Source organism: Callithrix jacchus, chromosome 18 (genome assembly GCF_049354715.1).
Source record: "Callithrix jacchus isolate 240 chromosome 18, calJac240_pri, whole genome shotgun sequence".
NCBI classification, from domain to species: Eukaryota; Metazoa; Chordata; class Mammalia; order Primates; family Cebidae; genus Callithrix; species Callithrix jacchus.
In genome coordinates, this window is record NC_133519.1 from 49,772,859 (window position 1) to 49,785,821 (window position 12,963).

Consider the following 12,963-nt stretch of genomic DNA (forward strand, 5'->3'; position numbering starts at 1 on the left):
TAATAGCCTCTGAGAGAGAAGCTGCATTACTACATGACTAAGGTGACCTCAACAGCCAATTGTGATACAGGAATTTTGAAAGGACTCCCTCTTTCAAGAGTTTATATTTCTATTCGAATGTGGAAGCATGCAACTGTAAATGCATGCACTTCGAAATCTATATTGGGGTGTAGCAAAACGTTGGGAGCTTCAGAGCAATTTCTAAATACACAAGAGGCAAACGTTTATTTGATCTCAGACCAGAGATTCTTAACATTGTGTCAAGAAAAGATTATTTCAAAAAACGATTTTCCCTATCTGAAGAGCGTTTAATTCCTTAACAAGTTAGGAGCCCAGCATTTCCCAAACCGACTTGGCCCCATAACTTTGGGGGCTCCTGCTGCTGTTCCTTGGAAGCTGTCAGTGTATTTGGATGATAATAACAGCAGGCTGTTACAAATAATGTTTACATCATTTTACTGTAACATAACTTACTCACGATTGTCTAGAGGAGTGAGAGGACACTAGAGAAACAAACATGAACAATGCTGAAGATTTTAACAGGAAAGTAAGTATGGATTGAACCACAGGAAGCATACAAACAAATGCCTTTATGTCATCAGTTTCATTCGGGTCATTTCCAAAGTGGCCACCTCATCTCTCCAGTTCTCTTTCTTAATGCATCATGTTATTTCCCAACATAAAATGATGCTTATTACATACAATAGAATGACTTCATTATACTGAAGTTAATGACTGTAAGTGAAATTTATAATATTGTAAATTGTCTTCTTCAAATATTTACTCCCCTCCCTTATCAGCTTTACCTAATACTATTAGAAGTTTCTCTCAGTAAAGTCTTTCTTGTGCTTTTAAAGGAAAGTATTGTCCTTTCAGGGGTAAAATCCAAGGAAGCTTAAGTTAAACTGGGTACTCTATAAATAAGCCACATTGTTATATAAACTCTTGAAAGCCTATATTTTACTAACCTCTCTATCCTGATAAATGATTAGTCACCTAGTTCCTTGAGTTTTGTTTGTTTGTTTTTTAAACTATAATCTCAACTGAGGCTAAAACTACTACCTCTCCAGAGATATTGCCAATATATGAAAGATCATTACCTAAGAAGTACACATTATTGGTCTACCCAAATAGACTTTTATTTTGCCTTAAGCAGTTTTTCCTCTGATACTATGGCTGTTGTATCAGTATATTTACATATTCTGTCATATTTGTATACAATTAAACATTTATTTATTTATTTGAGACAGAGTCTCACTCTGTCACCTAGGCTGGAGTGCAATGACACCATCTCGGCTCACTGCAACCTCCGCCTCCCAGGTTCAAACGATTCTCTTGCCTCTGCCTCCTGAGCAGCTGGGATTACAGGCACATGCCACCATGCCCAGCCAATTTTTGTATTTTTAGTAGAGACAGGGTTTCAACATCTTGGCCAGGCTGGTCTTGAACTCCTGACCTTGTGATCCACCCACCTCAGCCTCCCAAAGTGCTGGGATTACAGGCGTGAGCCACCGCGCCCGGCCAACATTTATTTTTTAAATTTGTTTTAATGAAACTTTATTCATTTCCTAAACAGTAATATGCAAAAATCAAAGGTTGATATACTAATTAGATTCTTAATAAATAAGATAATATTAAAAGCCATGTACCCTTTAAAATCATCTTATGTATCACCAGTAGGATATCTAGCATACACCTTGGAAAATACTAACATGGAAATTTCCTGCCATGGAAATAAGGGATGAGAAGCCGAGTGGGAAAACGTGAAAATAGTCTCTCATAACGCTCCTTCCTTTCAGATATGTGCAAAAATAATTAAACAAAAATTATTTGTTTACTTTGCACTGCTTCCTGAGAAGAAAAAAAAAAGAACTCTTAAAATATTTTGACCAGATGAATTTTATAGTCAAGGACTATCCAAAGCATTGAGTAAGATACAACTCTATGTGATGAATTTCTATGTGAGTTTCTATGTGATAAATTAATACACCAAATGAAATGGTTTACTGAAACATGCAACTTTTAAAAGAAACAAATATCCTCCAGAACCAAAGACTGATGCTGTTAATGCTTTAGACATGTGACACATGTGTGTGTACTTCTGTGTGTTTAATTTTCTTTCTTTCTAATCAAGTGACCTGTTCTCGTTTGGTTAAGTTTCAACCACAAGACATCACTGTATGCTTTTTTTTTTTCAAGATACACGTCACAGCACACCAAGAAAGGGGGAACTTCCAGTGTCTGTGGTAATATCACTTGATAAACAGACTCCCTTGAACAGCAAGTGCCTGTCTGCATTTACTATATAAAGCAGCAGAGACGTTGACTAGCGCATATTTGCTAAGAGCACCATGCGAGCAGCAGCCATCTCCACTCCAAAGTTAGACAAAATGCCAGGAATGTTCTTCTCCGCTAACCCAAAGGAATCGAAAGGAACCACTCATTCACTTCTAGACGACAAAGTACAAAAAAGGAGGCCAAAGACTTTGTAAGTTTGTTCAGAGTCTCACTTGTGAGTTCTAACAGGTTATCTTTAACGGCAGAAGGATTGAGAATGAATGGAAGAGAATGTGAGCATTTATGTTGGTCCTGATCAGAGGAATTAACTGCCTGTTGTGAGTAATAAGTAATACTCCATTGTAACAAAAAAATAAACTTGATACGGCATTAAATTTGGTAGTTTTTCTTGACAATGACTCATAAAAATGAGCTCTATTTGAATATAGCAAAATGTTGTATCAATAACTTTTAGTATTGCCTTATCCCTTATAGAAATTTATTCTATGTCTTCTGACAAATAAAATGAATTCTGAAGAAACATGAATATTCACTTTTATGTCTTTTGTAGTGGAATGGATATGAAAGCATACCTGAGATCTGTGATCCCACATCTGGAATCTGGAATGAAATCTTCCAAGTCCAAGGACATGTAAGTACATGAATACAATGAACTATCATGATCATTTACAACAGGAACCTATGCACTGCCTCTATGTCCCAGCAAGGGGTAAATACTGTGCACAGCAGACTTCATTTCTTTTAAGAAACATGTCAAATAAATTTAGACTATATCAGTACCAATGTAAATTGAATAAAATGTGTGTGCAAACATATTGGATTTTATCTATTTGGAATTTTTTCACACTTTATTGGCAGTTTTTTTCATAACTATAGTAACTGTAAGGGAAGTTTTGCTTTTTGTGAATAAATTTTACTGTATTTATTAGAACTATAGTTTTAGTTTGTGAAGTTACCAAGATGTAACAGTCATTTTTATTTCATTTGGGATTACGTTTAAAAATTCTGCTAATGTATGTAAATTTTGTTCCCTGTAGACTTTCTGCTGCTGAAGTAATGCAATGGTCTCAATCTCTGGAAAAACTTCTTGCCAACCAAAGTAAGTCTAACTACTGAATGTTTCTGGGTTCAGCTCAATACTCTAAAAAAATTTGAATGGCTTCACTAAATATAGTATTTTGCATAGGACAGTATGCAAAAAGTTGTATTCTAGTTTGTCTATGGTTACTGATAACTTCAGCATAGTATGCCTCTTAATAATGCTGACTTAGCACTCAACTCTGCCAAATTCTTTTAGACAAATTTGCTAAGACAATTAGGTGTTTTCAAAGATCATCATAGAGATAAAATTAAACATTGTGCTGGGATTCTGATATATAAAGCTTTTAAAACTAAGCCCAATATTTTAACATGTACATTGCCATTTTGAAATCTGCCTAAAGAATGTATTTTTGTACACTTGTATGTAACAAGAATGATTCATTCATTCAATTAATTATCTTTTCTTTCATACATTCATCATTCATCTCAGCCTTATATAGAGGACACTGTAGAGGTACCAAGTATTCAAAATCAAAGACAGTCTCTTACTGCCCTGAAGGTGGTTGAAATACATAACATAAATAATTGGATTACTATAACGTGATAGTTGTTATAACATAAATATGATAGAAGGATTTTTAAGCACAAATAGTCTTGTGGAGATTTTCTGATGAGAGAAGGTAAAGAATGAAATCAGCTTGCTTTCCCCTTGCCTTGGGCATTAAAATTCTACTGAGATTAGGACCTTTTTCAGAGGTGTAGATGAGCAGCATGGTCTCTATCTCTAAAGGGTGAGATTATTATTTTCTCCCCACAGACACCCTAAGGAGCCTCACTTGGGAATCAAGTTGTTCACTCTAGCTCCACTGACTCAGTTTATAATTCAGCTAAATGAAGAGCTGGCATACATATGGACCATAAATAGTGCAATACAAAAGTCTCAGTAAATCCTAGCAGACATAATCAGTACATCAGGCCTGCAGATCAAATATAGGCCTAACATTTTCTGGCCACTATGAATTAGGTGGGGAAATTATATTTACTAATTATTAATGTGAAGTTAAAGCCTTTTGTCAGTGTTTGCTTCCCTAGTATACTCTCTACTCTGGCTAAGATTTGGCACATATAAAAGATGGTTTTATATTCAGTGGAACAGAATTTCAATTCAAATAGCAGATAAAAGCAAAGCATAGTTCAGTAGCCACTATTAAGCAGCAATGTGACTGTGGACCAGTTTGTCTGGCCCCAGATTCCTCTTCTATGAATGAAGGAATTTCAAATGCCTTCAGGTCTCTACAAATTATGGCACAGCTATTTCAGCAGTAGCCATCTCCTACTTTGTATGAATAGGAAGCAACTGTATTTTTCTTACACATTTCTTCCTCAAATTATTCATCTGTCGGTTCATTCAATTTAATTATCTCCCCACCCGCCCTGTCCCCCACCCACTTTCTTTTTAGCTGGTCAAGATGTCTTTGGAAGTTTCCTAAAGTCTGAATTCAGTGAGGAAAATATTGAGTTCTGGCTGGCTTGTGAAGACTATAAGAAAACAGAGTCTGATCTTTTGCACTGCAAAGCAGAAAAGATATATAAAGCATTTGTGCATTCAGATGCTGCTAAACAGGTGAGTATTAAGCTTACCATCATTGGTTTCTCTGTAAAAATCCCCAAATGCAGAAATAACATTTAATATATACAATAAGGTAAAATCCTTTTGGGGTATATAAGTTACATTACTTAGGATGTAAACATAGTTCAGGGCAATGAGAATCTAGTTTTCTATATTGGTGAAGATTTCAGCACAGTAGAATGAAGAGGCTGATTTTACAAAGCCAGCTGCCATGATGAGGGTGAGGAAAAGGGTAAGGGTGTCATAACTGATAAGAACTCTGTGTCAGGAAGTCCTTAATGAGGGCTCTCATTTTGGATAAGAAAATAAAGATTAGCATAACGTATACAATTGCAGCAACAAAAGTATTTCCAATTAACAGTAGTATCAGATAAATATTCTTGGTCCAAGCAGAAAATAGCAGCAAAAAGAGCCTTCTCCTCCTGTAAATCTTAAATGCCCATATCACCCTTTGTGATATATGAATCATCTTATGTGGATAAATTTTTCATGTCTGCTTCTTCTGCATCTCCCAACTACACTGTGAGCAAACTTGAAACAAAGTCATTTTTGTAATATTTCTTATCTCTTTCACATCTACTAGAAAGCTGATTCTGGAAAGGCATTTAAGAGATATTTGAATTGATTTAAATGAAGCCTTAAAATCACTTTCTGAGGTCCTTCAAAAAACACCGTAACATCATCATAAAATTTGCAATAAATAAGAAGTATATATTAACTAACAAGGATTTCTTTTTAGATCAATATTGACTTCCGCACTCGAGAATCTACAGCTAAGAAGATTAAAGCACCAACTCCCACATGTTTTGATGAAGCGCAAAAAGTCATATATACTCTTATGGAAAAGGACTCTTATCCCAGGTTCCTCAAATCAGATATTTACAAAAATCTTCTAAATGACCTTCAGGCTAATAGTCTAAAGTGACTGGTCCCTGGCTGAAGGGAACTAAAAGGTAGAACCAAGTGCAAAAGGAATGTGCCAGTATGGCTCCCTGGGTGAACAACTTGGCCTTTTTTGGGTGTCTTGACAGGCCAAGGGAGAACAAATGACTCAGAATGTATTAACATGAAAGTTGTCCAGGCGCAGAGTTGAAGAAACATAAGCAAGACAAAAACTGAGAGACCGTAGAAGGAAGAAGACCCTGTGGTACTGTCATAGAAAACAGTGGAGCTGTGTTAGAAAGCCCCTGAGAACTGGGAAGGCGAGGTAACTCTGGTTACACAGAAGCTGTGGACAAAGGCTATGAAACGGATTACAACACACTGCTAAGAGTCGAGGTCAACTGACATCTACGCTGCATATTATATCGTTTGTATTGAGCTATGGAAGTCCCATTAACTTAAAGTATATGTTTCAAAATCGCCATTGCTACTATTGCTTGTAGCTGTTATTTTGTTTGTTTTATTGTTTTTGACTTTGGAAGAGATGAACTGTGTATTTAACTTAACCTATTGCTCTTAAAACCAGGGAGTCAGAATATATTTGTAAGTTAAATTATTAGTGTTAATAATAAATGTGGATTTTTTTAATTAAAATATATAGAAGCAATTTATGTTTATATGTCCTTGCTACTTTTAAAAACTTGCATTTATTCCTAAGATTTTAAAAATAAATAATTCAAACAAGACTCTTCTGTCTACCATCTCTTTAATATCTAAAACTATTATCTAGTGAATACTATATTTTATGTATGAGTTTGGACAGAACTAATACATAAAATATACTTTTTCTCTCTGCTATCACAAGGCACAAAATCAAACAAGCATATGGACTCATGTTCAATGAGAAACTGAAGTCTTTTAAAAAGGGCTAGAAAAGTTATTTCAAGAAGTAATCTAATTAGCAACATATACTTTATTGTGAGTTAAAGTTCATAAAATCTAGACGTATTTTCTCATTTAACATTCATAGCAATCCTGTGAAAGCTGAGACTCAGAAAGATTAAGTTACTAGTTCCTAACTTTGGGTAACTCTCAAAATTATCTAGAATGTTAAAAAACCACATAAATATACCCCTATTTTGGGGTATAAGCAAGAGAAAAATGAGAATGACTGAATCAAATCTCCAAAGGGTAGGATATGGGAATCTATATTTAAAAGAAAGCTGCAGGTAATTCTGAAGATGATTTTATAATCCACGGTTGTGAACCTGGGAATTAAGGCACAGTCACAGTGCCAGGGATTGCTCACAAGTCTTCCAATGACAACCTACTCTTCTGTGCAACACTGCCACCCACTGACCAGAAGGCATTTCCTAAATCACTGAAGTCTACAATGGTTCTAAGTGTCACCTAAGTAGAAAAACAAGACTCTACAGAAGGGCTCACGTACAGAGAGCCTGGATAGCCTCTACGGCTCTCTCTCCCTGCACACCTGTGCTTTATATCTTATTTGATAATCAGTCACTCACACATCATAACGAAATATGGCTAATGTATGGATAACCTCCCTATGAACTAGCCCAGTCATCAGGCACACAGCAATGAATCTGTATAAGGGGCAATATACAGATCAGGTATAAACAGAATTATTCTTGAGTTTTCATGGGACAGAGTTTAAATTGGTTCCACTTTATGCTTTATTTATTTATTTATTTATTTTTTGAGACAGAGTTTCGCTCGTTACCCAGGCTGGAGTGCAATGGCGCGATCTCGGCTCACCGCAACCTCCGCCTCCTGGGTTCAGGCAATTCTCCTGCCTCAGCCTCCTGAGTAGCTGGGATTACAGGCACATGCCACCATGCCCAGCTAATTTTTTGTATTTTTAGTAGAGACGGGGTTTCACCATGTTGACCAGGATGGTCTTGATCTCTTGACCTCGTGATCCACCCACCTCGGCCTCCCAAAGTGCTGGGATTACAGGCTTGAGCCACTGCGCCCGGCCCACTTTATGCTTTATTCCATACTTTATCAGGTCACCTTGTAACAGAAACTTGGGAATCCAGTGATGATAATAATAATAATAATGATAATCAGCAGCAGCCATTTTCTCTCTCTCCTAACTCATTCCATCACCAAATTCTGTCAATCATTCTTCTATAATCAGTGTCTGTGGTTGGCACATCACTGCTGTTTTTAATTATCCCTGTCCTAGTACAGGCTTCCATGGTTTGCCAATTCACATGACATGTTCTTTGTCTTTCCAGTCTCTTTTCTTTAATCTATACTCTGAACAGCCACAAACAACATCTTCTGACACAGATTTGGACACGTCATATCCCATGACATAGAAGAGGAAGTACAAATGTCTCCCTCTGGGCTTCAAAACCCTCCCCATGTAACCTTCATGGGATAACTCTCATTGCTCATCTCTGGGTATCCTTCCTACCTTGAGTCACACTGGATTACTGACCTTATCTTGTACAATTCTTCACTATCTCCAGCCTTTGATTATGCTCTACTCTCTATCTAAAATGCCCTTTCCTAATCCCTTCCAGTTTTCTACGTTAGAGCAATTCTCCAAGGTTTTGTTTGTTTTCTGTTTTGTTTTGTTTTAAGACAGGCTTGCCGAGGCTGGAGTGCAATAGTGTGATCATGGCTCACTGCGACCTTCACCTTCCAGGTTCAAGTGATTCTCCTGCCTCAGTCTCCCAAGTAGCTGGGACTACAGGCACACACCACCTCCCTGAGCTTTTTTTTTTTTTTTTTTTTGTATTTTTAGTAGAGACAGGGTTTCACCATGTCACCCAGGCTGGTCTCAAACTTCTGACCTCAAGTAATACACCTGCCTTGGCCTTTCAAAGTGCTGGGATTACAGGCATGAGCCTCCATGCCCAGCCTACTGTCATTTTTTGTTATGATGTGATTGTTTCATTAGATCATTCACAGAATTAATTGGAGATAGTGATATCTACTTTTTAAAAATTTGATCCAACTGAACAATCTGATTTTCGGTTCACTAGCTATGTTCTGTCGTGACAATAAAGCAAAGGCAGTAAACAACATGCATGGCTAAAAACCAGAAACGTTTTTTACAATTTACTTTTCTCAAGCTGATTCTGAAGTACTTCTCAATATCCTTTTTCTGGAAAGCTATGAATCTATGGAGATGAAAATGTGGATAATGATGCCTCATAAAAATTGCATATTTACCCATTTAGCCTACATCTAATAAAGTTCAAGTTTCCTTGTTTCTGTGTGCAAACATGGGCTGTATCATACCAGTAGGAATCTTTGAAAGTTTATTGTTGGAAATAAGAATTTATAAAATTTGTGAGGGAGAAACATAGTAAAAGGTAGTTTAAAATGCCATCAATATAAATTATTTTTATATAGGTATAGAATTTTTTCAAGGCCAGTATAAAAACATCTATAGAACAAAAATTACCAGTCACAGAAATAATTCTACCCTTTTTGTTGAGAACAACATCTTGAAGCTAAAACTGTATCATCCTAATAGCAAAATTTGGTATCTTACTATATGCCTAACCTAAATGAACCTTCCTACAAAAAACAGAGACAAAATACAGAACCTTCTATGGATATTTCTCTACAGTCAATATTTGACTTGGTATGTAGTCCTCAGTCACTCCTGTAATTTGAATCTGAAAACAGGACAAAAAGTAAAAGACAGAAAGAGGTGAGGGGAAGGGAAAGGAAAAGGGAGATGGGAAGAGGGAGAGAGAGAAGAAGGGAGGACAGGAGGAAGGGAGAGAAAGAAGAAGAGAACAGAAAAGAAAAAGGAAAAAGCATTGGTGAAGCATTTAATATATCTCATTTGATCATTTGAATGACTAAAGTATCATACTTTTAATATTTTACCTTCTCAAATTGAACTTTTAAGCCAAAAAAGAATTTTGCTATAATTTAGAGTTGGCTATATAAATTTACTATAAAACATCCATAACTTCCATAATGATAGATTAGGCTGGGAATGTCAATCTAAGTCCAATAGAACCAGATTTAGAAACCTATGGGAACCATGCCTTAATTTGGAATATTGCCCCCATTTAGGGAAGATCTAAGTAATACACTCGATGACTGAGAAAGGAATCAAGCTTGAGGGATTAGGGAGTTGATTTATTTGAATAAAAAGAAACAGTGTGTTGTAAGCAAATTGTTTTAATTTAGAAAACTTTGTTGGTTATGTTTGTTATGTTTTAGAATTTAATGCGTACATCCTCTTTGCTCCCTCTTCAAACTCTGAAGCATGGTCAGATGTCTTGGCGCCACCTAGCTGAGTATGATAAATTCAAATATTTTAGGGAGCATTTCAAATGAACACTCTGTATGTCACTCAAAAGAGGGAAAAACCAGCCCTCTGCACTTCTCAAATAAAAACTATAAGACTTCCTGGAAGATTTCCTTAGCAAAAATGTTATTCAAATAATACATTATAATAGACATTGGCTTTGTTCATCCAGGAAAAGTACTGGATTTGTTTTTGTTCTATGTTTAACTTTCACTTTTACTTTTAATTGTTATAATATTAGCTGGATTATTTTGTCCTTTTTTTTTTTTTTTACAGAGAAGGGACCTTAGGGTGGATCTTGAAGAACAAATATAAACCAATCAGGGAGAAAGGAGTGAGAACTTTCAAGATGCAGGGAATAGGCTGGAAAAAGTCAGGAAATTAAGGGAAAAAAATACTGTGTTCAGCAATAGTGATGTATTTAGTTTGACTGGAATATATAGGGAAAGAGAAAGTATAAGAGGTAAAGCTAAAAAGGTAGTTTGGGGCAGATTCAGAGAGAAGATAAAGTCTACTCCAAAGAGTGTGAATTTTTATCTTTTACATGATAGGTAACCACTGACATTTTAAACGAAAGTATAAAGTCATAATTGTTTCTGAATGTCTACTATGGGACAGGCACTGTGCTGGATACATGTGTTCCCTGTTTAATTCACATTAAACTTCTTCGAGATAACTATTGTTAGGCTCATTTTACTGATCCAATGCAGAAACAAGTGGAATATAAAATCTAACAACATATAACTAGTGGATGGCACATCTACGATTGGAACCTAAGTTTGTATCTTTCCAAAGACTCTCCGTTACTTCATGATTGTTCATGGAAGGAAGATGATTTCTTTGTGTTTTAAAAAGGGTAATTCTAGATTCTTGCAAAAGAAGACATAATTGAGGAAGGAAAGCCAAATATGAGGCTGGTATTGTAGCCCAGCAAACAAGAATCCAAGCCTGAAATAGAGCAGCAATCGAGGCAATGGGAAGGAGAAGGAGAATAGGCAATACTTGAGAGCAATTTGCTTCAATGAATAATTAATATAGGATAGCAATATAGGATATATCTGAGGCGACTGGGCTGAGCTCCCAAGATCACAGCAATGTCCTTTGCTCTAACATACTGTCGAAGACGTCCTTCCATTACAAATGCTCATTGAACAATTTGGAAATAGAATATGGTAGCACTGGAGGAATATTAAAGTATACACCTTCAAGAGTTTCCACAAGCAAAATAAATTATGCAGTATTTTCAGTAGATAATAGTTTATTCCAATCGCCATGTATGTGAAACATTCCACACGTTTTCTCTCAAAGCTCACTTTTATCTTGGACAAAAGCAGAGGCTTCAAGATACCATCCAGGCTGAGAACAAAAACAAGAATCAAGAAAGAGACTCAGAAGAATTGCAGCAAGTCATAGCTCTAACGTCAAAGCACCATTTACAGACAGGAAACAAAACCAGAATCTAGGATTTAGGCCAAGAGATGGGGGGAAAAAAAGCTGTCAAACACAAACAAAAGCCATCATGGGTATCCACAGCACTAGACAGTGTGGAGGTGTGTGATAAAATCAACAGCGGGGCAGGAATTCTGTCTCCTCCTGCGGGAGGTGGGTCTATGTGACTGGTGGAATGATTGCAGTGTTCACTTCTTGACAACAGAGACAAAAATAGCACTGAGGACTTAATGGAGCCAGTCACTCTTTTGGCAGATTTTTTCAGTTCAATCATCCTTGCCTTAACTCCTCAAAATGAGTGGAGGTGATTTCTTATCCTTTATTTTTGCATCGAGAAAAACAACTGGACTGATGTAAATTTCAGATATTCTCCCATCCCCCTAAACTATACACTGCTAGTCTAGTCAAACCTAGAAAGTGAAAAATCAGTAGGCTTGGTTTAAGTCAGTAAGATCAACACATTTTGCTCCAGTTTCATCTTTTATCCTCTGCCTTGTAACCCTCAGCATGAATTAGCTATAAAAACAGATTGTACTCCTAGCCTAGTGCTCTTCTAAATAAGATTCTTCCAAAAATGTTTATTTGGCATAATTTTGACTAGATTGGTTACAATTTATACTGTCTATAGGAAGTACTAAAGTAGTCTAGAAAAGAGTCTAATCATTAATCAATAAATTAATATATTCACCAATAATGACACTTGCTATGTGCCGCAAGCCTCGCTAGGTGCTAGAGCCATTTAAATGATAAATAATAAGGTAAAAATAAATGCACTATGCTCTTGGAAAGAAGGGTGCAAATGAAATGTAGTAAAATAGACTGTAAGCATTATAAAAGAGGTATAAAGGAGAGACAAGTAAGACTGACTGATACATGACCTGCCTAGGGGCTCTCTTCAGGTCCCTGGGAAAAAGTCGAATGGGGCTGGTGCCTCTTCTTCCCCATAGTGGGAGATATTGTGCATATCAGCATTGTATGCAACCTCCCTGGGCATCAAGTCACATAAAGTTTTTCTCCCCTTGCAAGTCCTCTCTCTGCTACCACTGAATCAGCTGGTTACTGTTTACTTCCTTCCAAAGATTCTATTTAAAAAAAAACAAGGGAAGGTGTTTGTGAGCAGCAAGAGCAAGCTAAATCTCCCTCTTCATGGGATGCTATAAAGCTAAGAAACCATGAACATCCCCCCCCTTCTCTTTCTGCTCCTGTGGAATTCTTGGGGTTTATCTCAGCCTTCCCTTGACAGACAGGAAAAATGTGTTGTGACAGCTCAGAGGAGAGAGTAGTTCGTTCTGTCCTGGAGGAAGTTTATGGCTTCAAAGAAGTAAGATGGACACAACACAGTGGATTGAATTCA

At 36.6% G+C, this 12,963-nt stretch overlaps 1 protein-coding gene across 2 annotated transcripts; it reads left to right on the forward strand.

Moving 5' to 3' along the window:
- Positions 1-2,331: 2,331 nt before the first annotated feature.
- RGS1 (regulator of G protein signaling 1) lies at positions 2,332-6,597 on the forward strand. Of its 2 annotated transcripts, none has more exons than XM_035279377.3 (5): positions 2,332-2,615; positions 2,849-2,929; positions 3,336-3,397; positions 4,800-4,963; positions 5,709-6,597. In XM_035279377.3, exons 1-5 carry the CDS (start codon positions 2,581-2,583, stop codon positions 5,892-5,894), a joined length of 528 nt encoding a protein of 175 aa, XP_035135268.1. In that variant the 5' UTR covers positions 2,332-2,580; the 3' UTR covers positions 5,895-6,597. The 2 variants fall into 2 exon arrangements, with proteins under 2 accessions (XP_035135268.1, XP_002760497.1); XM_002760451.7 differs by having other exon boundaries at positions 2,332-2,488.
- Positions 6,598-12,963: the final 6,366 nt, after the last annotated feature.

What these genes read in the sequence shown, in the direction of transcription:
- RGS1 (XM_002760451.7), top strand. Translation starts at nt 2,352, where the DNA reads ATGCGAGCAGCAGCCATCTCCACTCCAAAGTTAGACAAAATGCCAGGA. An exon ending in AAAAGGAGGCCAAAGACTTT is followed by an intron (nt 2,489 to 2,848) that starts GTAAGTTTGTTC and finishes TGTCTTTTGTAG; the next exon opens with TGGAATGGATATGAAAGCAT. An exon ending in TCTTCCAAGTCCAAGGACAT is followed by an intron (nt 2,930 to 3,335) that starts GTAAGTACATGA and finishes TGTTCCCTGTAG; the next exon opens with ACTTTCTGCTGCTGAAGTAA.